The 25,133-nt window shown below is 45.3% G+C and overlaps 1 protein-coding gene across 5 annotated transcripts in view; it reads left to right on the top strand.

The window, feature by feature from the left end:
* Nsmce2 (NSE2 SUMO ligase component of SMC5/6 complex) overlaps positions 1-25,133 on the top strand; it is a 231,285-nt gene that overhangs the window by 164,541 nt on the left and 41,611 nt on the right. Inside the window, exon 5 of one of the 5 annotated variants that reach the window (XM_076555720.1) lies at positions 809-10,224. The exons of the other annotated variants lie outside the window; for them this stretch is intronic. Coding sequence (XP_076411835.1) covers positions 809-810 — 2 coding nt within the window. The 3' untranslated portion in view covers positions 811-10,224. Of the gene's footprint in view, positions 1-808; positions 10,225-25,133 lie in introns of those variants that run through there. 5 annotated transcript variants of the gene reach the window in all.

Below are 25,133 nucleotides of genomic sequence, written 5' to 3'. Positions count from 1 at the left end.
GCATTTGAGCTGGGCATTTAAGAGGCAATAAGATAACTGGGCATCTGCCCTGGGGAAAGCCCCATACAATTCTTTTAAGTGTCATAGTGAGGAAAGCATACTCCTCCAGCTCATGCCAGTGAGCAAAACAGGCAGGATTATCTTCAGCATCACAGGCCACCATGATAAGGAGCTAGCCCTTAGGTCTTAGTTGGTGGGCCAGGCAGGAGACAGTGATGTTAGGACCATGTATTACATGTCATCTTTTACCTCACGCCCTATGAGTCTTTTGTGTCGGCTTTATTGATAGAACCATATAGCATAGAATTCACCTATTCAGTGTCCACTGAATTTTACATGTTCACATAGCTGTGCAGCCATCTTGACAACAATTGTAACAAAAAGCCTTCTATTAGTATTCACTTCCCATTTTCTTCCAAGCTCCCCCAGCTCTAGCAACTGCAAATGGACTTTCTATCTCTGTAGACTTGCTGTTTGGGATACAAATATTTGCATACAAATATGTTCATGTGGTCTGGTTTGTCTGGCTTCTTTGATTCAGCATGATGCTTTCCAGTTTCATCCACGTTGAAGCATGTATCCACACTTACTTCTTTCATGCCTTTTAATCCATTGTATGGACATGTCACATTTATTCACTCATGAGTTGGTGGTCATTTTGCTTGTTTTTCTCTTTTGCCTGTGATGAATAATGCTGCTTGAACGTTTGTGTACAAGTAGACTTGAGTTTTCGTTTTCATTTCTTGTGGTGTTTGTCTCAGAGTGTAACTACTGGGTCATATGATAACTCTATGTTTATCCTTTTTAGGAACTGCCAGGCTGTTTCCCACAGCGACGGCGCCATTTTACATTTCCACCAGCAGTGTATGAGGGTTCCAATTGCTCCACATCCTCAGCCGGCACGTGTTACTACTGCCTGTCCTTCTCACTGTAGCCATTGTAGTGGTGTCTCGTTGTTTTGGCTTACATTTCCCTGATAGATTAATATTGTGGTGTTTATATTACTAGCCTAGGGCAAAAGTTTAAATCTCATGTTTTCCTATGGAAACCACCTCATATTACTGGCTTGACTTTCTGAAACAAAACCACAGTTCTACACTAGGTAAATGTTGTTCATGAGGTTATACTCGAAAAAACAACCATAAAGAAGAAATGACTTGAAATGAAGATTGCACACTCACCTGGGACATTCATTCTGCAATCTGAATTCATTCACAGTGCTCTTTATCTGAGCGCCTCAAGTGCTGTTAGGTGATATTTGCTGCATAATCCAGAAGCACTTGGGTTAAGTCCACACTGTGGTGTCACTAGGTAAACACTTGAAAATGGAGGTCTGTGTCTCTGATTGAATCAGTTGAGAGTAAAGGTAGTTTATAGGACAGTGAACCCTTTCTCACCCACTCTGTGTCTCAGTGTGCACCAATACCCATCACCTGAAACTCCTGAAACTAGACCGGGCTTTTGGACTGTCGTGTTGCTGTGATGACATCAGGTTCTGACTGCAGAGGAGAGGAAAGAACCTTTGCTGACCTGTGTGCCTCTCTATCCTTTGTTTCCAGTAAAAACTCTGCTGTGTCCAGCCCTTGCCTCTGTCTGGTTCTCTGATGTTTTCTACACCAGTTACACCTTCTGTCCCCTCCCCCTTTGGCGCTCCTAGTCTGGCTGTCCTTGTTTCTGTCGAGGAAAGAACGCCATGTGCAGCTTGCAAGTGTGTGAGTTTCACCAGCTCTCTCTGTGTACAAAAGGAGAAAAGAAAGATACTGAGCCAAACTGAAAAGATGCTCTCTCTAGAAAGAGTCTCAGGATGCCTCAGGCAGCTCCCCCAGGAAGGAGAGCTTCCGGGAAGACTGGTCCTCCTCTCTGGCGCATACAGAGCCACACCCAGAGCTAAGCCTCCTGTACACTGTGCCCTCCTGGCTTCATCTGGCACTGTGTGCAGAAGGCCTGCAGGGGACAAAGGAGGAAAAGAGGAGGAGGAGAAAGTTGTCCCCTTTATAGTGTCACCTCTGCCTTATCTGCTCCTCAACCTAATGTTGGCTTGTGGCTCAGCCGGGGAGTGGTTGGAAAGAATGACTGGATGGTTGTCATAACTGAATTTTACCACTGAGAAGCTGGAGGACGCCTTGGTGAATTCTCTTTTGACACTCTTTTGTTGATTCAAATACTGCTCTGGGTGAAGCAAGCACATCATGACCCAGTTATGGTGTCGCTTTTACTAAAGGTCCCGGACCACTGGGTAGTCTTGAACTGTGTGCCTTCAGAACTACCACAGAGCAGCCAAATAATAGTCATTGATGTGTTAGTAGGAATTGTAGTTTAGTTCTGATTTTTAAAATGACCAGCCCTCGAGTAATGGAAAAATAAATGATAGCAAGTACTTACTAAATTTTCCTGTGTGCTAAGCATTATGTGAGTACCCAGGCACAGGCTCCCATTTCTTAACCCTAGCCCTCTGAGGAGACACAGTTGTGCTTTAGGTGAGGTGCAAGGAAAGTTGGTACTTGCTCTATTTAATTTGCCCCATCCATAGCTCAACCCCCGACTGTCTGTGGACCAGACAGAGTGAGTGGGGTGGGTCCCTGTGCCCTAACCCTGTGAGGAATGGAGAGGAGGAGGTATGTGAGGTGGAGAGAGGCTATTGAAGGCTGATCGATAACTTACCCAAATTCAGAAGCTAACTGATGGCTTTGGCTATGACGGAGCTTATTTGGTTTGGCTTTTGAGTTTTGCTGTGGTGATTTGTACAGGAAGCTTCAGACTCCTTTCCCTCACATTCTTGCTCTTAGACAAGAGGGAATGATGGTCGAGGAGAAGCCAGCTCACTTGTTGTGTACGAAAATGATCAAATGTGCTTCTGTGGAACAAAAAATGGATTTGAAACTTTGCTTGTTCTTTTCTATTATGGAATTGAAATAAAAAAGGAATGTTACTTGTACCGATTTTCTTATTTCATGTAGAAAATAAGAATGTGTTTAGAACCTGAGTGAGCATTTTCTTTCTCCCTGCAAACATTGTTATCCACAGACACTTTCTCAATGAAATTGTCATCACTTCACTGTACTGTGAGGGTTCTAAGAATCCGTGAACTCCTCTCTCTCTCTCTCTCTCTCTCTCTCTCTCTCTCTCTCTCTCTCTCTCTCTCTCTCTCTCTCTCTCTCTTGTGCGCGCGCGCGCGCGCGCGCGCGCGCTCTCTCGCTCTCTCTGACGCAGGCATTTTTAACAGCCTCTTGTGTTGTTCCACTTTGTTTCAGTTTGTGTGCTTTCCAGTTAAGGTGAGTGTCTGCGTATGCTGTAACTACTGCTGCCTTCCTATAAAGGACACCTGTTCAGAAGGGAGCTCTTAGAGTCAGCCTGTGTCCCTGGAGCTTCCCTCGCCCACTCTCCCCTACCACAAACACCAGAAGCAATTCCTTAATGTGTTCTCTAAGTGACCCCCTCTGGGAGAACACTCCCCGAGATAGGCAGCTTATTCCATTTTCTAGTAGAAATGATGCCTCTGAGTTTAAGGAGATTTTATGTTTACTGAGTCTCATTCTTAAAACTCTTCCTTCTAGAATGACACAGTGAAAACTAGGGTGGGCTACCTTAATTAGGAAACGTTTGTTGATTGCTTCCAGGAAGTAAAGCAGTGATGCAGTGTATCAGAATATGAATATGTATGCTTTGTAATATTAACCCTTGATGTGGAAGAAGCAGCCTGGGCTTTGAAGTCAGGTAATTGCAAAAATAATGCTGACTGGATGCCAGGCCCTGTTGCAAGCACCTTTATGAGTTAGTTCCCTTTCCTTGCCTCAGCCCTCTGAGGGTGCGCTGTTAATATGCCCATTTCACAGATGAGAAGAAACCTGAGCTGGGATCAAGAAAGCTGCTCTAAGTCTGGGCCCTTTGAGTATAAGAGCCGGCAGCTGAAATCAAGTGTCCTGGCTGACTCCTCACTTCTGAGGAACCACAGTCGAGGCTTCCAATTCTGGTGCTACACTTCAATAGCCAGGTAGTGCTAGGAGCTAGACTGTCCTCACAGTACTTTGCTCACCCATAAAAGTGGGCAAGGCTCTTTGAAGAATTAAATGGAGGGCTGGAGAGGTGGCTCAGTGGTTAGGAGCAAGCACTGCTCTTGCAGAGGACCTGGTTTTGGTTCCCATTGTCAGACAGCTCACAACGGCCTGGGACTCCAGCTTCGGGGAATCCGCACTGCCTTCTAGCTTCCGTGACCACCTGCACTCATGTGTGCCTACCCACATACAGAGATACGCACAGGCACACAGTGTCAAATGAATACTTTATTTCCTTCATATGAATGAAATGGAATACTGCTGAGCATGACCGGGATTCTTAATGGTGACTCTGCGCCTAACTCATTTGTGGATTTCTTTTTGTTTTTTGTTTTAGTTTAGGCCCCACCCAGAGAACTTGTGATTCATTTCAATACCCTGCGGTATGTGGTCTCTTGTGACCAATTTGAGATCCTGTCAGCATCACTGCAGAATCAGCAGAGTGGCTTCTTAAATGACTCTTCTTGATGACTCTTCAGCTCAGTCAGTGATAGTCAGCCTGGGTTAAGACAGGAGAGTGGGAAAGAGCCATCTCAGAACCGGTACCAGGTGTTCCTGAGATGTGTAAGATGGCACCCTCACCCCAGCTCACTCTGAAAGGTAGCATACTTTGTGAATAGCTGATGCAACTGAAAAGGAACCTGTTGTTTCCCTCAGTTTGGTAGCCCCTCTGCTGTGACCCAGTGAACTATCTTGAAAGTAAACCTCTAAGACACTTACAGGGTCACCTACAAACGGCTTTCATTTTTATGTCTGTACAGCGGAATCAAGACAGTTTAAATATTCTAGTGGAAACAGGCGTCTCATCACCAAGTCCCTTACCCAGAGGGGAGGAGGGACTTGTCAACACCCTGCTTTCCGAAAGTGAAAGGAACTCCCCCAAGAAAACAGTTATTCTTGCACTGCTTTTATTTAATGAGAGTTTGGGGTAACTACTGTATTGAGAATGAAGAATTTTTAACTTGTAGCAGGCATTCATTTAAAGAAATGGCTCATAACCTGAAAACTGTACTCTGACAGTCTGATTTTAGCTTTCTTTTTCTGGAACTGGCTTCCTTCAAGGCCATGCCATTTAGATCTCCGGCTAAGGCAAATCAAAGGTGACGTGGCACATTAGTGGTCTGCACTGTTCCGTTCAACAGTCCTTTATTGAGCTCTTCTTAGGAGACACTGGGATGCACAAAGGACGTTGTCCCCACACTTGAAGTGCATGGCAAGGGAGGTGGTTAAGTCCAGCAAGGGTTAGTGGTGCAGGGAAATGTGAGTAGACAAGAAGGGCCCTGAATCTAGCCGGGAGTAAAACAGGGAGGGAGTAGGGCTGCGCTGCAAAGCTTCCTGTAGGAGGGACTGCCACAGGGACTCCTAGAGGGCAGGGTACTGATGGAGAGTGGTGGAATAGCTTTCCAGCCGCTCTTAGACAGCTTGTAAACATCCTGCCTAGCAGCAGCACCTCAGCTCCAAGTAATGCCTTCTGTGACCTGCTGGCTTCAGGTCTTGACATTATTTCAACATTTTAAACATCATTTTTATCTCAGATGATTAGCTGGACTTGTATGATTCTGATGGAATAAGATGTTTGGGACTTGCCTTTTTGCCTCTGGTCTGTCACCTACCCTCCTCCGTCACCACTTGGTAGGATTGGGTAGAAAACATGCTAGACCCTCCACAATTAGGGCCACTGGGAAGAAGGACCCATGGTACATCACCTTCCAGAGAAGTCCATGCCACCAGCCACAGTAAGCCATATCCCCAATGTCATCGGAATGGATGCCACTCTAGCCGGTGGCTCCTGGTGTCATTTCAGTGCCCTTTAGTAGACTAGCCTTTCTCCACTTGGCTTTCTTCTCGAGATAAGGAATAATAATAGTGCCTTACTATGCCACACCACCCTGTGGACATGGGGTGGAGGCTGACACTGAGTGAACTCACTCCTGGTGTCGAAAGGAACAGTTTGTTAGCTGTTAATAAAGAAACATACGAGGACTTCTGTAGTCCAGAGCTCCGTTTTCTGTAGATGCTGGTTTATCACTCAAGCCAGTGTGTTCCTCTCATGGACATTGCCAGTCTGCTGTGTGCCAGACACTGTTCTCAACACCTGGGATAAACCCAGCAATCAGTCCACACAGAGTCTGAACTGTGGTGTAGGAGTCAGCCTGGCATATTTCATGAGTGGTGATGGAGTCCCTTGGAAAGAGATGAGAACAGAGCTTACGGGGCCCAGGTGGCACAAGCCCCACCAAGCCATTGTAAGTCAAATCTGAGGGAGGAATGAAAACAGTTACTAGTGACTATTGAGCTTCTAGGATATATGAGGCACTGGGTTAAGGTTTTGACCTGGGTTGTCTGCTTTAATCTAAAGAAACAGAATAAAGCCCTGCTCTAAAGCAGGTGACACTGTCTCCAGGGAGGCAAGTGAGAGGAGCTTGCAGAGGCAGTGGGTGAACCCAGGGCCCTGTGACTTTGTAATGCAGCTTGGTAAAGGGATGCACATGCCACATTAATTTTGGACTGCACTTGACCTCTGTGTAAGCCCCTTGTTCAGGAACTAGGGAACAGTTTTGGTACCTCTGCATCCAGAAGAACTGGAACCAAAAAATCTAAGCTCACAATGCTCACTACGCAGGTATTTTTTCTGGAGCACCAAGCAAGTCTGCAGGACAAGCTGAGCTTCCCTACTCCCACCCCTGGTTTTCCAGTGGAAACACTGGATGAGCTTGCTATGCCCTTTCCCCTTCTAGAGGCCCTAGCATTGCTGTGCTTGTTAAGGGCAGATGCAGAGGCTGAAATCCCGAAGAGTCAGTTTCCTGTTCTTGGCTGTGCTAGACCAGAAAACGAGGCAGCTTTCAGAGCAGCTGCGGCAAGCCATGAACCTGCACTGCAGCTGTGACTCACAGCAGCCTGTGAGAACTGGCGGACCCCCTGTTCTGCAAGATGGTATTCTGAGCAGAACGGACACCCCCAAAGTCAAGTTGCTTGTTCCAGACCAAACCTCAAGGTAGAATGTGAAGGACAGGCAGAAGGCTTATTGAAATAAGTCAGCTTATTTTGCAGGACAAAGTAAAGACCTGCCAGATAATCTTCATTCATACTCTACTGATTTGAAATTCATGAGACCATTGAAGACCACTGAGCCATTAAAAAAAAAAGGAAGGGGGTACATCAGTCATTATTTAGCTGCCAATCATTTATCTGCAGAGCACAGTGCTGGCCAGCCACCAACAGTGCATTAGCTTAGACTATGCAGAAGAGGCAGGTAAGTGCTCAGGGTTTAGTACTGAGCTGTGTCCTGATTCTAGTTGCTGTACACAGAATCAATTTGTACTTACCCAGCAAAAAAAAGAAAAGAGAATAAAACAAAGAGAAAATACGTGTAAATGGTGAGGATAATTCTATGTGCATTCCCACCCTGAGCATGAGGTAGGAGAGGCCAGCCTGCTGTTCCCCTCGGTTGACCTCCACTTCCCATTGCTTCCTTCTGTCTCCCAGTGTGCGATTCCATTGTAGCTAGTGTTTAAAGGTAACATTTTCATGCAGCATAGCCCCAAGATGTTGTATCTACTGTGAGCAAAGAAGAGACATTCTTCCATTGCTGAAAGAAACCCCAGCTCTGCTTGGCCTTGCTAAAGGGTCAGTTTGCCTTTGACTTCTATGAGATTTTCACTGTGTTCTTTGACTTTAGAGTTTGTGCTATGAAAGAGATACAGATTCATTATACTGATAGATGTACAAGCAAAGTCAGCCCTGTTTATAAATGTCAATATCTGACTAATTGAGACCATAGGCAAGTTGTTGGCTTCCATTTGTGGTTAGTCATTGCCCACATTTTTTTAAATCTGTAAAACAAAGTACTCATTTATTTCGTTGACGTTGTGATGTTTAAATGAATAATAAAGATCCTGGCATTTCGCATATAGTAATAATGTCCATCACTGAGCATCCCCTCTCAGTAAGTATCATGTGGACTTTATCTAGGGGAATCATGGACTGTTTTTAGATAGAGAGATAGCATGATCTGTATGGGTTTAGAAAAGATGACTTCAGGGGTTGGAGAGGTGTCTCAGTTAAAAAAGTGCTAACTGTACACTTTGTGTCCAGATCCTTTACACCCATATAAAAAAATCAGGCATAGTACCACGAGTCTGTAATCAGGGCTGTGGAGGGGCAGACAGGAGGATCCCTGGGGCTTGGTGGCCAGCCAATCTAGCCCAGTTGGTAAGTCCCTGATTTGATGTCTTGGGGGAAAAAAAAATAACAGTGGGGAAGGATTGAGGAAGCTACCCAGTGCCAACCTCTAGCCCCCCACACACACACACACACACAAAAAAAAGTTAAGATTACGTTGGTGTCCCTTTGATATCTGGGCTAAACTGCAGTAAACCTGGAATAAGGAAATACTGGCGTCCTGGCAAAGACGAGGGCCTGAGGGAAAGAAAATGACAGTGGTAAGTGTGGAAGTCAGAGGACAGCTTGCAAGATTTGGTTCTCCCTTCTGTCGTGTGCATTCTGTGCATCAAACTCAGGGCATCAGGAGGGCAAAAACCTCTACCTGCTCGACCATTTTGCTGGCGCCAGGCTTGGCAGTTTAAAAGTACAATGGACACCACATAGGGACTACTTGGTTAAGGAAGCATGGGAAGAATTCTAAGGATGGCCTTGAGTCCTCCAGCTCAGGGGGTAGAATAATGGAAGAGTTGAGCTAGCTGGGGCAGAGGATAATGAAAGGTACTGTTGTAATACAGGCAGAAATTCTAAGCCTGGCATTGAGCTAAGGAACTTAATACACTCCTTGATTTAGTCACCGTGACAGGTCGGCAGGGGTGAGCAGCGTCGCTGCCAGGTTAGCATTGTGGAAATGTAAACTCAGAGGAACCCAAAGCCATGTGGGAAAACAGTGTCTCCCTAGGATTTGAAGGTGGCCATGTGTGGCAACAAGGCCAGCCTTTAAGCCACTTTAAGTAAACCCACTCTGTAGTTTAGGCTGTCCTGGAACTTACTGTGTCCTGGAATTTACTGGCCTCAAACTCACAACAGTACTCCTTCATCAGCCTCCCAAGTGCTGGGATTACAGGTTTGAGCCACCATCTGAGCAGAAGGGAGATTTGGGTTCTGGAAAAGCTTAGCTGGAATTGCCTGTGTTGGGCTGAGGTATCTTGAAGGCAGCTGGAAAACCAGACCTGTAGCTCAGGAGAGAGTTGGGCTGGGGTGGGGGGGTGGAAGTGATGGAAAGATGGCGGCCAGGGCTGAGGAGTGCATGGAGTGCATGAGGTCATTGAGCAGGGCCTCGAAGGGTGCTTGATTAAAGAGAAATAGTTCCTAAGTGAAGGGGAGTGCTCACCTAGTTTTGGACTTTAGGAGTGCATGTAGTAATGAGCAATGTGATTTCTTTTCTGACCAAGTTTTTAGCATTGTGCTTCGGTGTATAAATTTTTCATCAGCACAGTATTAAGGGTTCATTGTACAGTTGTTGTTAGGGCTTAGTCCCTGCCTTCTCAGAACAACTAGACTGATCTCGAGCCATTAATAACAGTGCCATTGGAGAACTCTGACAAGGTGGTATCAGTTATAGCACACCCCAAGTGTTATCGTGGGGTGTTCTTACAGGGTCCTATATAAGTTTGATCCCAAAGCTAGGCTCAAGGGCTAAAGCCAAGAAATTAGACGGTGTTTCCTTTTTGTTTTCTTTTTTTGTTTTGTTTTGTTTGTTTGTTTGTTTGTTTGTTTTGAGACAGGGTTTTTCTCTAGCTTTGGTGCTTGTCCTGGAACTCGCTCTGTAGACCGGGCTAGCCTCACAGAGATCACCTGTCTCTGCCTCCTAAGTGCTGGGATTAAAGGCGGGCGCCATCACCTGGTTCCAGTGTTTCCACTTTTAAAGAAACAGCCATTTTCTGCTTCCCCTCCTTCCCCTCCCCTGTCCCCCTTTGGGACCCCACAGTCCCACCGAAACTCTCTGTCCCTCTTCCACACATACCTGAGTCAGATGTGTACACTGAAATCTCTTACATCTTTTTCCTGACTGTCATCTTCTATGAGACTCATGTAAACTGGAAAGCAACAGGTCTCTTTTCTAGCAAGCAACAAAACAGAAAAGTCCTTCAGTTTACAGTCAGGAGCCTAGCCTGGAGTCCTACCCTTTACCTTGATCGGTTCTCCTCATTTTAAGAGGGTTTTCTCTTGTTAACACAGAGACCCAGGGGGCTGAAAAGATGGCTCCCGGGTTAAGAGAGCTTACTGTTCTTATGGAGGACCCTGGTTCAGTTCCTAGCAATGCAAAGGTTCCCAGCCACCTCGAACTCCAGTCTCAGGAAACCTGGAGCTGCCTTCTGGCCACCACAGGCTCCTGCATGTACATGGTACACATAAATTCACATAGGCAAACATACACATAAATAAAATAAATCTTTAAAAATTCATAAAGGAGCAGAGGCCCTGGGGCCAGAATATCCAGGTTTGAATTCTTGTACTAATCCCTGGAATACGGTGGGCAATATACTTAACCTCTGTGCATCAGCCACCACATCTGTGAGTGAGGCTATTAATAGTACCCACGGTGTCTAGGGTTTGGTAAGGACTAATACCATCTTTGGCATACACAAGATAAGGGTCTTAGCAAAGCTGCTGCTGTTGGTGAGGCCCCATTTTCCATCCCAGCACAGATCTCTCCAGGTCAGCTCTCACTTAATATACGTAGTCTATTATCACTTACAAACCAGAAACAAGGAACTCTCCTTTTTAAAATGGAAGTCCCCAAGCCTGCTGTGGTGACACATACCTGTAATCCCAGCACCCTAGCACCCTAGCAGCAGAATCAGGAGGATGGTGAATTCTAGGCCAGCTTGAGCTATGTAGCAACACCTACCCCCCCATATCTCTCTGTCTCTGTCTCTGTCTCTGTCTCTCTCTCTCTCTCTCTCTCTCTCTCTCTCTCTCACACACACACACACACACACACACACACACACACACACACACACACACACACACACACACAATGACTTAGAAACCTCCTTCCTTCCAGCCTCATGCAATGTGGTCTGTTTCAAAGCCTGTCAGTCTCAGGGACTGAAAAGATAGCTCAGCAGTTAAGAGCATTTGCTGCTGCTCTTGCAGAAACCTGAGTTCAGTTTGCAGCACTGACATCAGATGGCTCAAGACTGCCTGTAACTCCAGCTCCAGGACATCTGACACCCTTTGCTGGCCTCTGCAAGCACCTGAATACACCCATACTGGCACATACACATAAATAATTTTTTTTTCTTAGAAAAGGAAATCCAACAGCCAAGAGAGAGGGCTTTGATAGCATGGCTATAGAAAAATGCCTGGTTTATCGTAGGCATGATGGGCAAGCAAGGAGCCAGCCTTGACCTGGTCTCTGTTCCATAAGGTGTGTCAAATCATAGAGGAATGCGATCTCTCCATAGCTGAATGAAAATTTCCAGCAGATCTATTGAGCTGCCAGTTGACAGCCCACGTGACATGTTTGTTGAGCTCATTTGGCAGTGGTGGCAGCAAGGAACCAACCCTGCAGTTTTAAGTAAGTAGTTGGAGAGCTCAGAGCAGGTGGTCACACCTCAGTATGAAGCCACCAAACTCCTCATCTTCCTGACTGACACCTCCCTGAATTCCCCCAAAGATCTCAGAATCCCTATCTCTCTCAGCAGTTACAGGCTGGACATTGTTAGTGAAAGAGGCCCATCACCTTCTTGGACCGCTCTCAGAAGGTCCCACAGGGGAGAGTCACAAAGAGGCTTTTGACTAAACAGCAGTGGAAGTGACTTTATGGAGGACAAGCCTGCACTTGTTTGCTTTCAGTGGCGTAAGGGTTAAGAGCCATCACTGTGGTCACTGAGGTCAGACACCAGCTCTTAGTATTCTGGGTCCAGCCACAGATGTGTTTGGGTTGGCCAGGGGAGTTATATACACACGGATCACTTGGTTGCAAATACACTAGTTGGAAGGTTTCACATCAGAATCAGCCTTTCCAACTTGTTTCGATGCCATCTCTGACAACACAGGCTGGCCATGTAGAAGCTGTCTACCTCAGTGAGGTGGAGGCCCCTCATTGGCCCTCTCACCTTGAGGTAGCTTCAGTCTGTCCCACTTCCTGTATGCAGGTGTATCAGTGTTCCTACAGAGCCCTGTGCTATTTTCTCTATAGTATAATCCCAAGTGAAAAGCAAAAATTCTTCTCATCACTCTCCTGACCTAATTTTAACAGAATGCTGAATACTGAGGCTCGGGCCTTCAGTTCAATTAATGGTGAAAAATCCTACATGTGACATTCTGTGGCCAGTACTTCTCTAAAGCCGCACAGTTGAAAATGATCCCTACCTGGTGGTATTTCTCTGTCACAGTTGCTTTGCCTTTGACCTTTTCACGGGAGCATTTTCTGCTCCTCTGGTTCCGACCAGCTGGACAGGCTGAACAGCAAGCCAACTTCTGACCCTCTGTCCTTAGTCATCTGCTCTTGGCTGCTGGTAGATCTGAGGTTAGAGGCTGGATGTGGGGAAGGGAGCGGGGAGTTGCGGAGGGGAAATGAGATACCTGTTTCGCTTCCACGGGCCTGAAAACTGAGTCATGAGGCCACACAGTGCAAAGGTAATGTGAACAAGTCTTTGCAAATCACTGCATCAGGAAGCCGTTTGCCCCCACCCCTTACATCCTTTTCTTTCCAGCTGTATATACCCAGTCCCTCTCCTCTGAGCTCTATGCAGGCTACCTAGCCTCAGTCAGCAAAATCTGCCCTTTCCCTAGTCTTCTTTATTCTCTGGCTACCTGTCAATCATGTTTGGGCCGTTTGAGCGTTATTGACAGGAGGCCAGCACATGGAGTCCTTGGAGATGCGGTCATCTAGTCATGACCATGAGGAAGCATCACCAGCATCTGACGCTCCTCACACACTCGGAGCTTTGGATCAAGACATTCCACTGTTGTCCTATTTCACTTTACCATAGCAGGGGGTTTGTTCATTTCTCCAGATTCCCATGACTCCAGTTTCACATGAAGTCGTGGACTTCTCAATCAAAAAGTTGTTCATAGCTTTGGTAGGTCTGAAATTTCAGAGTATTGAGCAAGGCCCGTATTGTGCTAGAACATGATCTAATAAGATTGGACTGTCAAAACAAGAAGCAGCAGTCTGAGGCTCAAAGGTTCTTAAGAAGGAAATCTCTCCTGTGAGAAACTCCAAAAGATCATAAACATGTAGACTGGGGGCCGATTGCATTTTCATTTCTGCTATTAATTTAAGTGGACTAAAGTAGAACGGTATCTGTTTAGACAGAAACAGTAGAGGGATCTTTCTGTTGAGAAACTAATGGGTTGTGTAATTAGTAGTGTGAAACATCAGAGAAGTACGTGAACCATTTTGGTAGGACCCTGCAGAACTCTTGGGTCAGAGCCCCAAAATGTCAAGTGGAGACGCTGCGTCACTCAGACTGCAGTCTGAGAGCAGGGAGTTCCTTTTCCAGCCCACCAACTGTGAGAGGTGGCCGGTTATGTAACCCTTCTCGCTCCTTGGTCTTTTCATCCCTGAAACTGAAATGAGAACTGGGCCATTGTCAGATTGTCACAGAGGACGGCAGAAATGATATGTGGCCAATGGTTGGAGCAGGGCCTGATGTCTGAGGAGTGCCCGGTGAGTGAGAACGGTGGTGTTAGGTACAGTGCAAGTGTGCCTGTGCAATTTGGATGTTCAGTACAGCTTTCAAACTAAAACTGGTGTCGTAGTTTTCTGTTCTTTGTGGCTCCTCAGTAGTGTAACCCTGTAAAAGTAACGTCTCATTCTCCTTGCCGGGGTTCTTCTCAAGAACCCATTTCAGTGAAGGCTCAGGCCGGCTCTGGGAATGAGTCACTGGGGCTCACTTCAGCCCCCTGTAGCCCACTTTTTAAAATCTCCTGTTAAGGCACTGAATACCTACATCATTGCTACAGCTGGGTTGCAGTGTAACCATTAACCAGGCATGTTTATGCAATGCCTTAGGTGTAATCACTTGTAATAAAACACAATAAAGGATATGGCTTCCTGACAGTTTCATATTGACGACAGGGGAAACCCAGTGCCATCTCTCACCTTGTTAGGTTAATCCCTGCAATGGAAACTGGACTGATTCTGACAGATAAATTGGAGGTCCAATCAGCTGTCCTGCTTACTGCCTCCTTGCTGTCTTTGTGTCTTGGGGGGGAAAGGTGTGTCCCGGGAACCACTGAGGCATTTGTCTTTGTCCCCTGCAGAGGACTTGGATCTAATTCCCAGCAGCAGCAGAAGCAGAAGCAGACACTTCCTTTCCTCTGCCAAGCTAAGGAAATTACTGTCCTCAGTGCTGGATGGGATTAGACAGTAGAGAAAACTTCCTTTAGCTCATTGAGTAGTTTTACTTACAGCCCAGGCTGGGGCTGGAGGGGAAACTCAGGCAAGTACTTCCCTTGCCAATGCAGGGACCAGTGTCTGATCCCCAGCTCCATCTGAGAGAAGTCAGATGTGGGACAGGCTTAGGAGAGGTGGAAATAGCCAGGCTGCCCTGCTGCTGAGAAAATCAGACCCCCTCTATTCTCTGACCTCCACACACATGTACACTATATATACCTTTACATAAATATGTACCAGCATAGGAGCGTGTACACATCTACACAATAACTATAAATAAAAAAAATAAAATCCATGGTCAGCTATGACCAGCTCACACCTTTTTTGGTTTTGGTTTTTAGAGATAGGGTTTCTCTGTGTAACCCTGAATGTCTGGAACTCGATCTATAGACCAGACTGGCCTCAATCTCACAGAGATCCACCTGCCTCTGCCTCCCCAGTGCTGGGATTAAAGGTGTGCCACCACCTGGCTACTAGCTCATACCTCTAATCCCAACACTAGAGAGAGAAAGGCAGGTAGATCTCTATGAGTTTCAGGCCAGCCTGGTCTACATAGGAGTTCCAGGACAGCCAGAGTTACATGTTAGGCATCTCACAACCCTGTAACTAGTTCCAGGGGATCTGACATCCTCTTCTGGACTCCACTGGCATTGGTGCTCAGATGTGCACATGCTTACACATACACACATAATTGAAATTAACCTTTAAAACAACATTCGCTCCATGTAGTTTATGATGTCACCAGGGATTCTGGATGAAGTTGTCAGCATGTGCGAGCCGTTCTGCTCCTAAGCCCTGCTTTATCCAGGGGTGTTGTGCAATATGCCAGCGCTTCCCCTTTCTTTCCTGTAAACTGCAGCTTTCCTGGTGGTTAGCATTCATCGTCTTTTCCTGGTTAAGGGGTTGTCAGCTGCAGTCCTGAGGGAGTTCCCCGCCTGCTTTGGAAACAATCTGAAGAGCTGAATGTGTTACTTGGAAATTAAGAAATTTGGAATCATTCATGGGAACCCAAATGGTAAAATAGAAAAAAAGAAATGGTTATGATCGGGAAACCAAGATAATGATAGGATCACAGAAGGCCTCATAAAACCTCAGGAATAATAAGCTTTCTAAGATGTTTACTACACACTCATGTCTCTGTCCCATGCTTTCCAAAAAATGTACTTGTTATATATGAGGAGCTGGGCTGAAGTAGAGGCATTGTAAGATGCTGTGGCTTCCTGTGCCCTTAGAGAACTCGGACTAGTGAACAAGGTCCTTGCAGATGCCTGGGAAGTAGCTTTGTAACTGAACGTCTTGAATGACTGGGGGGTAATGGAAATCTCTTCTAAATCCTGCTGCAGCCATAGTGCTAACAGCACAGGAGTGACAGCTCGGCGTGGTATGCTGGGCAGGGCAAAGGCGAGAGGGCGGTTTTCAGTGCAAGGAGTGTGTAGTAGCTTTCCGCCCAGTGGCCGAATAGGGTGAGACAGTCAAGAGACTGCTGATGTGTGTAATAAAGAATGAGGGGCCTGTTAAAGGGTGGTGAGAAAAATAACCTTCCAGCTGAACCAGAAGACAGCAACACAAATAGAAGGCAAAGAGCTCAGCAGGTGCAAAAGAGCATGAAGCGTGTGCAAAGGCCCTGGGGCTGTTTAAGCAGTGGTGAGAAGGCAGATGGAGCTGGGACATGGAAAGAAGTAGAGCTAGGCCCCAATGGTAGGAAAAATGAGCTCCGATTTAAAAAAAAAAAAAAAAGTCAATTACAGGGAGAAAAACATAGTCATTGGTTTCCTTTATGGTATTTCAGAATTATCCCAGTTTTCTCATTTTCCTCGTCTTTCTTTTTGGGGGTACTGGTGATGGAACCCAGGCCAGGCCATAGTAGGCTCTACCATTGACCTGGACCTTCAGCCCTGACTGCTTTACTGTTTTAGTGTATGATAGGGTTTCACTGTGTAGCCTAGGTTGCTTCAAACTCACGATCCCCCTGCCTCGGCCTCCTGAGTGCTGGGAGTACAGTCCTGTGACACCCTAGTACCTCCACATGTAAAACCCTGAACAGAAGAAGCATCTGTGCCTGGTCTGAGCCTTCGGTGACAGCTCAGCCTTGCAGCAACTCCTCCTGTCCACAGCCCCGAACCACACACATGAACTGTCAGCTCCTTGTGTCACACTAGCCTGAGAGTTTCCCTGTGCACCACCTTCCTCTGTGGACAAGGCGTGATGGCAAAGGAGAATGTAAAATGAAAGCTTTTCTTTGCTCAATGAGTGGGAGAAATTGGCTTTGCAGAGTAAATCGAAGTGTCAGAGGAAGTCCCATCGTGGATGTGAGATGCAGGCCGCCATCAAATGGCAGTGGAGAGCTCCTGATGCCTTCTTCCTCTTAGCTTCCAACCTCCCAGGTCCTCCTGGGGCCCCAGAGTGAGCAACTCCAGACCATACAGGGAAGCACTGCAGTGACCTGAGATAATGGAAAGTGAGAATAGCTTGTGGTCTTCAAAGACTGGTAATCAAATAAGGTGGAAACATGCAGAGATGGGAGTTGCTTGGATGAAGGTGATAATTTGTTCAAAATAATTTAGCAACCAGAAGCAAAGTCTTTAATGCCTAAGTGGATATGGGAGCAGCAGGCCAATCCCTCCCCACCATTAAAAGCTTATGTAGAGCCCATAAATCAGTAATGTGCTTTTTAGGCTTGCAGTTTCCTTTCTGGGAGCTTTGCATTTTTAGACTCATGACCACTCCCTGAAAATAACCAAGGGTAAATGGTGGTGGTTTGCCAATTCTCTTCTCTTCCCCCACCTCTAGAAATGGGGATCCTGGAAGTAATGGATCCTGGAAGTGGGGATTCGTTTTCCATGGCAAATGCTGTGTCTGGGCCCACAGACTTTTGTTCCATACGTGGACTTCATTTGTTTGTATGCTACTGCTGAGCAATCCTGCCAGCTGTTGGTGATGCAGCAGGCAGCCATACAGCTCTGGGGGCCAGATAGGGAGAGGGCAGAGGATGAGAAGCCTGTCAGAGCAGAGGCCTGAACAAAGCAAGACGAATAAAGGGCAGGAGAGCAGCTCATTCTAGGGAGGGTAAGGAGGGCCTGAAAACGTAACTAGCCCCTGATGGAGGGGTTTCAAGGAAGAAGTTAGGTTAGGCACAGGCAGCCGCATGAGCTACGGCGTGCAGAAGACCTCATCTCTGGCTTTTCTCGTGTGACTAGAGTCTTTACTCTCTCATTTCCTGTGTATGTGGGTTGCAGAGGGAAGGAATGTCACATGTACGATTCAAGGGCTGGGGATGAATGCCACTGGGGCGGGGGATGAGGGAATGTGAGTCTCCTAGGGGCAGAGCAATCCTGTTTACGCTCTAGAATCAAAAGGAGCTATGTGGCCTCGGGCATTTCCTCTTCCTCCAAGTCCAGTGTCTACTGTCCAGATGAGACAGCGTCCTCTCCCATGCTCGAGGATGAAATGAACTGCATGTAGTCAGGGGCTGGGTCGTGAGTCTCAGACCAGGGCTGCTTCAGCATTTCTGCTCAAGACTCTTCTCCTCTTGAGATCTTGAACTGGAAACCAGGTATTACGTAGGTTTCTAGCACTGGTATACAAATCATTTACAGGCCATACATCAAAAAACAGATTTTTTTTTTAGTTCTTTAGTACACATATAATTTTACCATTTATTAAAAATTATATTTGCATACTAGCCAGGGGGATCTTGGCTGAGCATGGAACACCTTCAGCGTTTTTCAGAGCTGAATCAAATGTTCCAACAAGATATCATCTAAAGAATACTAATTCAATACTCACCTGCCGAGGAATGACAGTGGGAAAATAGGAAAAGTCTTTGTTTTCAGGAATTACACCGTTGTGTTTCCTCTCTGAGCAGAAAAACAGCACAGTTACTAACAGAGTCGTGTTGACTCTGACTCAGGGTGCTACAGGTAGCAGTCATTGGCACTGCACAGTCCAACAGCATGTGCAGCACAGAGGTCACCTGTCACAGGGTTCGAACCTAGGCTGCTGTGAAGTCACAGGCAATCCTTTAAACGCACTGCATGTTTGATTTTGAAGAAGTGGTGGTCACTGAATATGCAGATGCTTTTCACTAAAACCACTTGTTCTAGCAGCCCCCACATTCAATATGTGACCCCATGTGGCATCTTGACTAGACCTGTTTTCACATCACTTGCTTCCATGTGTTAGGTAAGTCATTTCGCAGGTCAAAAGCCTCGGTGTTCCTATCTATAAAATGAAGGAATAAAACTTCTTTGTGGACATGCCAGAACTCTTGAGAGGTGCTTGCTAGCACAGTGCTGGGCCACCCAGTCCATAACAAATGTTGGCTCTCTACCTCCTTTCTCTGTATATATTGCAGACCTGGTCTGAATGTTCCATAGGCCTAAGGTAGCAGCTCTCAACCTGTGGATCTCAACCCCTTTGGGGGTCCATTGACCCTTTCACAGGGGTCACATTTCAGATATCCTGCACATCAGATATTTACATTACAATTCAACAGTAGCAAAATTAGTGTTATAAAGTAGCAATGAAAATAATTTTATGACTGGGGGTCACCACAAAATAAGGAACTGTGTTAAAAGTTCACATCATTAGGAAGGTTGAGAACCAGTGGCCTAAGGAGATGTTGAAGTATGCAATCTTAGGGTCCATGGTAGTTTAGTCTTTATAACTGTGCTCAGCTGCATTTTCCCTGGGGAAGTGTACCCTTCAGGCTCAACTGCATGCATTCACTTCTCTTCGTCGATATCTTTGTTCTCATCCAGGGCTGATGATGACAGATGCCATCATCATCTCCAGACAAGCAAGTGAATGGCACATTCTCCCCTAGAGTCTAGTCTCCTCACTTAAGGTTGTTTCTATATAGGTTTCCTGCCTGCAATAGCACACACTTAAGCTCAGTATAACTTACTTAATACTGTGGAAAGCATACAACACATGCGCCTTCTCACTACCTTGGGAAAACTAATCAAAAGCAACCGGCAACAATATAAAGAAAGTCTATGACTGAGTAGAAAGTCTGTTCTCGGTATATTAGTGGCACTGGAGGTGACTGCGTTGGTCATCCAAGGACAGGAACCCCAAGTGTTTAGGGGAGCCCAGTCTTCAGGAACTGTTAGGGACAGCCATCAGGTCTTAATAGCCGTAATTTCTTAACTTCACACACTGCCTCCACTTCCTATCAAACCATAAATACGAGTCCACCTGAGAAAAAAGGCTGTGACCTAAAGCCAGTGGCTCCTAGAGGAGCTGTTGTAAGGCCTCTCCCCTCCCCTGTGCTTGGAAGCACGTCCCAACCAAACAGCATTTCAGTACACTAACTTTGATGGTCCTTGTTTTATTAAATCTGAGGCAGCCGCCCCTCAGAGATACTGGTCATTGTTTTCACCTGAATGCGGTGTAGCAGCACTGTTGATTCCCATTGATGGAAAAAAGAAGAGAGGCTATTTTATTATAATTTAGAGACTAAGCCCCTGTTGGTTCATAGACACATGTGCATCCAAGCTGTGGAAAGCTCAGAAGTCATAAGAAAAGGATGGATACTGTGTTGGTTTTAAAGTTATTCATTCCAAAAACCAACACCCTGAAGAAAGTCAGAAGACCAGCTATCAGCTGGAGAGAGGTGGGGGGCGGGGGGGGGGGGGGGGGGAGGTTGTGATTCATGTGCACAGTGTTCATTTCCTGCATAAACCTTAGAAATCAGTTTATTTGTGACAAAGCCAATTTCATACAAAGGACATAAATGGGCAGTTCCAGAACAGGCAACACCAATCATCAGTAAGCATATGGATGTTAAAACATTTATAATTAAAATACACCATCCTTTATCATGATAAAAGCAAGTTAAATAATTCAGCCAGGTGGGGGTAATATATGCCTAAGTCCCAGAACTTGGGAAGTGGGTGCAAGAAAATCAGGAGTTCAAGGTCAACCTCAGATATATAGTGAGTTCAAGTCCCATCCTGGATGTCTCAAAAGTAACTAAACAAGACAAGTGATTGAGTCAACAGATACATATACATGTGGAACCAAAGGTGTGTATCCAATGGTGTTAATTTCGGTGTCTGTTACATCAGCCAACTAGAGGCCAGAAGCTTCTGTTGAGGATGAAATGACAGGAACCACAAGCACCAGCTGAAACAGTGGCAAAGATAAGCAGGACAGAATACATAGAACTCAAGTCAGGGTGCAGAACAGCAAAATTTCGGTCCAGCAAAATCCCCGGTGCATCACCCTGAGAGTTTGCAGCTCCTGGGGAGACTGGAGATCCAAGCAGCTCCGGTGCTGTCCCTGTGTGGAAATGGTTTGGAAACAAAGATAGCTAAACTAGGACCAGGGAGATGCCCAAGACAGAAATCTGGACATCCAGAGGATCTCCCCAAGCATTCAGTAAAGGACTTCGAAACACGTGGCTGTGAGGAAACCTCCCAAAGCCAAGTCAAGCACCATGTCAAGAACTGGAGAGGCCCAGGTAGTAGATCAAGTTGTAGATCACATGCTTAGTGTGTTTGAAGCATAGCACTGAAGAGGAAAAAAAAACAGAAAACAAGCAAAGACTTGCTGAGTTAGAGCAGTGCCCAGAACTCACAGTGATGGGAATAGTGTGTCCATAACAGCCAGACGGGGTGGTGGGGTGGGTAGGATTTATTAGTTAAGTCTCGCCGGAGTTGATGATGCAGGCCTGTAATCCCAGGTATGAAGGATGCTGAAATAGAAAGATTGTAAATTCAAGGGCCAACCCAAACAATTTAGCAAGATCCTGTTTCAGAATAAAAATACCATTGCAGACGCAGTTCAGTGGTAAGGGGCTTGCTGAGCCAGGCAGAGTAGCATGAGTCTGTGATCCCAGTGTTCCTATGGGGAGATGGAGAAAGAGTCCCCAGAAAATCAAGAGTCAGCTTGCCTGCTCTATGCAGCTGGGAACAACAGAAGAGAAATCATATCCCAACCAAGGTGGAAGGTGAGGCCCCAAACCCACAACTGTCTTCTGACCTCCACATGCGCCCCATAACAAGCATATGTACACACAGACATGAACACACAAGGCATTCCTATTTTCAATCAGAAAAAGGTTGCTTGCATTACATAGAAAAAAACAGGAGCCTGAAAGGTAGATAGATAGACAACCAATCCAAATTAAATTAGACATAAAACCTACAGGACTGTAGTTATAAAGTCTAAGTTAATTATATAATTAAAAATAAACCAGGGACAGGAGAGAAGTTTTGGTGGTTAAAAGCACTTACTACTCTTCCAGAGTGCCTGAGTTCGGTTCCCAGCAACCACAACCACATGTAACTAAAGTTCCCCATATCTAACCCCTTCTTCTGACCTCCAGTGGTCATGCACATGCGTGCGCCCCCCCCCACACACACACACACAGTGAAATAAGGCAAACCTCTGGGTGAAATTTATGACAGCATAGACATTCAAATTTTTGATAAAAAATAATGTGTTTACATAATGTAAAATGTATGACAGTTCAGGCCTGGGAGATCAAAAGTGGGCTATTGTAAGGCTACTGAGCTGTACATGAAGTAATATAAAAGAACGTGAAGGTAGGGACTGGATGGCTCAGAGGTTAAGAGCACTGGGTGCTCTTCCAGAGGACCCAGGTTCAATTCCCAGTACCCACGTGGCAGCTCATAACTGCCTGTAATCCCAGTTTCAGGGGGTCTGACACCTTCACACAGACATACATGCAGGCAAAACATGAGATCATGTGAGAGAAAAAAATTATTTTTAAAAAGGAAAAAAAAGAACTTGAAGGTAGACTGATGTTAAAAATGGGTATTATGAACTATGCATCACTGAATTTCCACAACAAAATCATCTTACTAGTAACTCTGTTGCAGTGGTTCTCAACCTCTGGGTCGAGACCCCTTTGACAAATCTCTATCTCCAAAAAAACATTTACAGCGTGATTCATAACAGTAGCAAAATTACAGTTATGAAGTAGCAATGAAAATAATGCTGTGGCTGGGGGTTACCACAACATGAGAAACTGTACATATTAAAAGGTCTCAGCATTAGGAAGGTTGAGAACCACTGCCCCATGGAGAAAATTAAGTGGAATCAAGAAATACTTAACTGAATATTGCTTTAAGAAAGGAAACTAAAGAATGGAGACAAGAGCTGGCGGTGGAGGTGTACGCCTTTAATCCCAGCACTCAGGAAGCAGAGGCAGGCGGATCTCTGTGAGTTTGAGGCCAGCCTGGTCTACAGAGCGAGATCCGGGACAGGCACCAAAGCCATACAGAGAAATCCTGTCTCGGAAAACCAAAGAAGAAGGAGGAAGAGGAGGAGAGGGGGGAGGAGGGGGAATGGAGACAAGGCCAGGCATGATTATAAATGGCTAAAGGCATTCTAGCTTTCAGAGAAGCTGAGGCAGGCAGATGTCTGAGTTTGGGGTCAGCCTGACCTACATTGTAGGCTTCAGGCCAGCTAAGGCCTGAAGTGAGAAATTGTCTCAAAAGAAAGAATAGGAACGGATTTAAAAAGAAAGAAGGCATTTAAAAAGAAGGATTTAAAAAGAAAGGTGCGTTTGTCCCAGCTGTGTTATTAAAGAGAGGGTCTAAGTTAAGTAAAAAGACAGCTGTCGCCCTAGACAAAGAGAAAGCGGACTCTCCACTACCTGTGCACCATAGGAGTCTGCATTAAATACATAAGACATGAAAGGCCGAGAGCGTAAGAGCGTAGAAGGAATCAACAGAGGCACAGTTAGAGTCCGTAGCTACAGTGGAGTTACATTAGAAGCTGGTAACAGAAAACAGCTGGGGATTTCCCCACACTTGCAAACTAACTAGTCGGCTCCCACCACTACCACCACCCCCGCCCCCAGGTGTTATCCTCCACAGTTTTCAAGTAATAAATGGGAAATTGCAGAAATGAAGCTAAGCATGGTGGTACACCTGCAATCCAGCACTTGGGATGCTGGGAAGGGAGAGTCCTAGCCTGACCACACTGTGAGACCGTCTCTCAAACAAAATTGCAAAGTACTGTGCGTTTCCATTAACCAATCACAGTACGTTGTACAATTGGTCTACTTTGTTAGTTATTAGTATTAATGAGTTGTCCCCAATTTACAAAGTTAAACGTAAGTATATGTGTGTATAAGAAAATTGTAGGTTTATGTAAAGCTATCTGCAATTTGGGTCATCCATTGACAGTATTGGATGTATACCCTGAGGCTAAGAAGTATACACATATATAAATAGCTTATAGTCAAAAGGAAATTAAGTTTTCAAATAAATGAAAATGAAAACACGACATAAGAGTCTATATGGCCTACAGCTAACAGGGTGTATAGGTAGACAGTCCTATCATTAACTGCTTGCCTGTGTCAGAAAAGGAGATTTGTGTCTATCACTTCAGTCACTGGACTAGAAACTGAGGGCAGGTTGGGTGGCAGTTAAGCACAACCCAGAGTGAATATATGAAAGAAGAAGTAAACAGCACTTGAAGTTAGTGAAATAAAAATTAAATTTAGTAGAAGAAATTCAATAAATCCATAAGCAGTATGTTTGCGATCCACTAGATAATAAATCTTAGGAATCCTGAGGAGAAAAAAATTAAACATAGTAGAATACACTTATTAACAGCCTCAGGCGTGGGAATAGTAACAGGCATAGTGGCCCACGCCTATAATCCCAGCACTCAGGAGTTTGAGGCATAAAGATTGTAAGTTGAAGACCAACCTGAGCTACATAATGATTCAAAGTCAGCCTTGGCTACATAGGGGGAACCCATCTCAAAGAAAGACAGGGAGGAGGTAGTGGTTCAGCAATGTAAGTACTACTGCATTATAATAATAATAATAATATAATAATGATTGTTAACATAAATGCTAGTAAATATTTCAAGGATATTATGAATACATTTATTCCAGTAAAGCCAACATTATAGACAAAATGGACAAATACCTTTAAAAGTCAAACTGGCTGGGTGAAGTTACACACGCCTTTAATCCCAGCACTTGGGAGGCAGAGGCAAGAGGATCTCTATGAGTTCAAGGCCAGCCTGGGCTACAGAGTGAGTTCTGGGACAATCAGGACTATGGAGAGAGTCTGTCTCAAAAATAAAACTTCAAAACTCATTTAAGAAAGAGCTAACCAGAAATAGAACTCGTAGTAAAAAACAAGCAAAACTCCAAGCTCAGGCAGATTCATGGTACATTCCCAGGCTTCTTAAGAAATGATGTTATTTCTACCCAAACTGTTAGATAATGGAGGGTGGGGGGAATCTAGCATGTTCTATGAGGTTAACATCACCCCAAAGCCAAACCCAGACCAATGTATTACCAGAAAAGTACAAACCAGTGTTCCTTCAAAACATAGACACAAAAATTATAAAAAGGGTCTGGGGAGATAACTCAGTGTCCAGTGGTGTGTACTGCTCCTACAGAGGACCTGAGTTCAGGACCCAGCACCCACATAAGGTGGCTCACAGCCTCCTGTAACTCCAGCTCCAGGAGATCTGACCTGGCCTTCTTGGGCACCTAAACTCATATACCTAAGTCCACACACAAACACACACACACACACACACACACACACACACACACACACACACACACACAATTAAAAATATTTTTAAATTCTAAACAAAATACTAAAAAGCGAAGCTCAAATATATACTTGTATTTCAAACCCAACTGGGTCTTGTTTCATGAATGAAAGGTTGGTATAAGGTTTTAAAAATCAGTTAGTGTAACTCACTATACTAAC

This window comes from Peromyscus maniculatus, chromosome 20, assembly GCF_049852395.1.
Source record: "Peromyscus maniculatus bairdii isolate BWxNUB_F1_BW_parent chromosome 20, HU_Pman_BW_mat_3.1, whole genome shotgun sequence".
Lineage (NCBI taxonomy): Eukaryota > Metazoa > Chordata > Mammalia > Rodentia > Cricetidae > Peromyscus > Peromyscus maniculatus.
The sequence above is the reverse complement of the archived record's forward strand: the minus strand, read 5'-3'. Positions and strand labels throughout refer to the sequence as shown.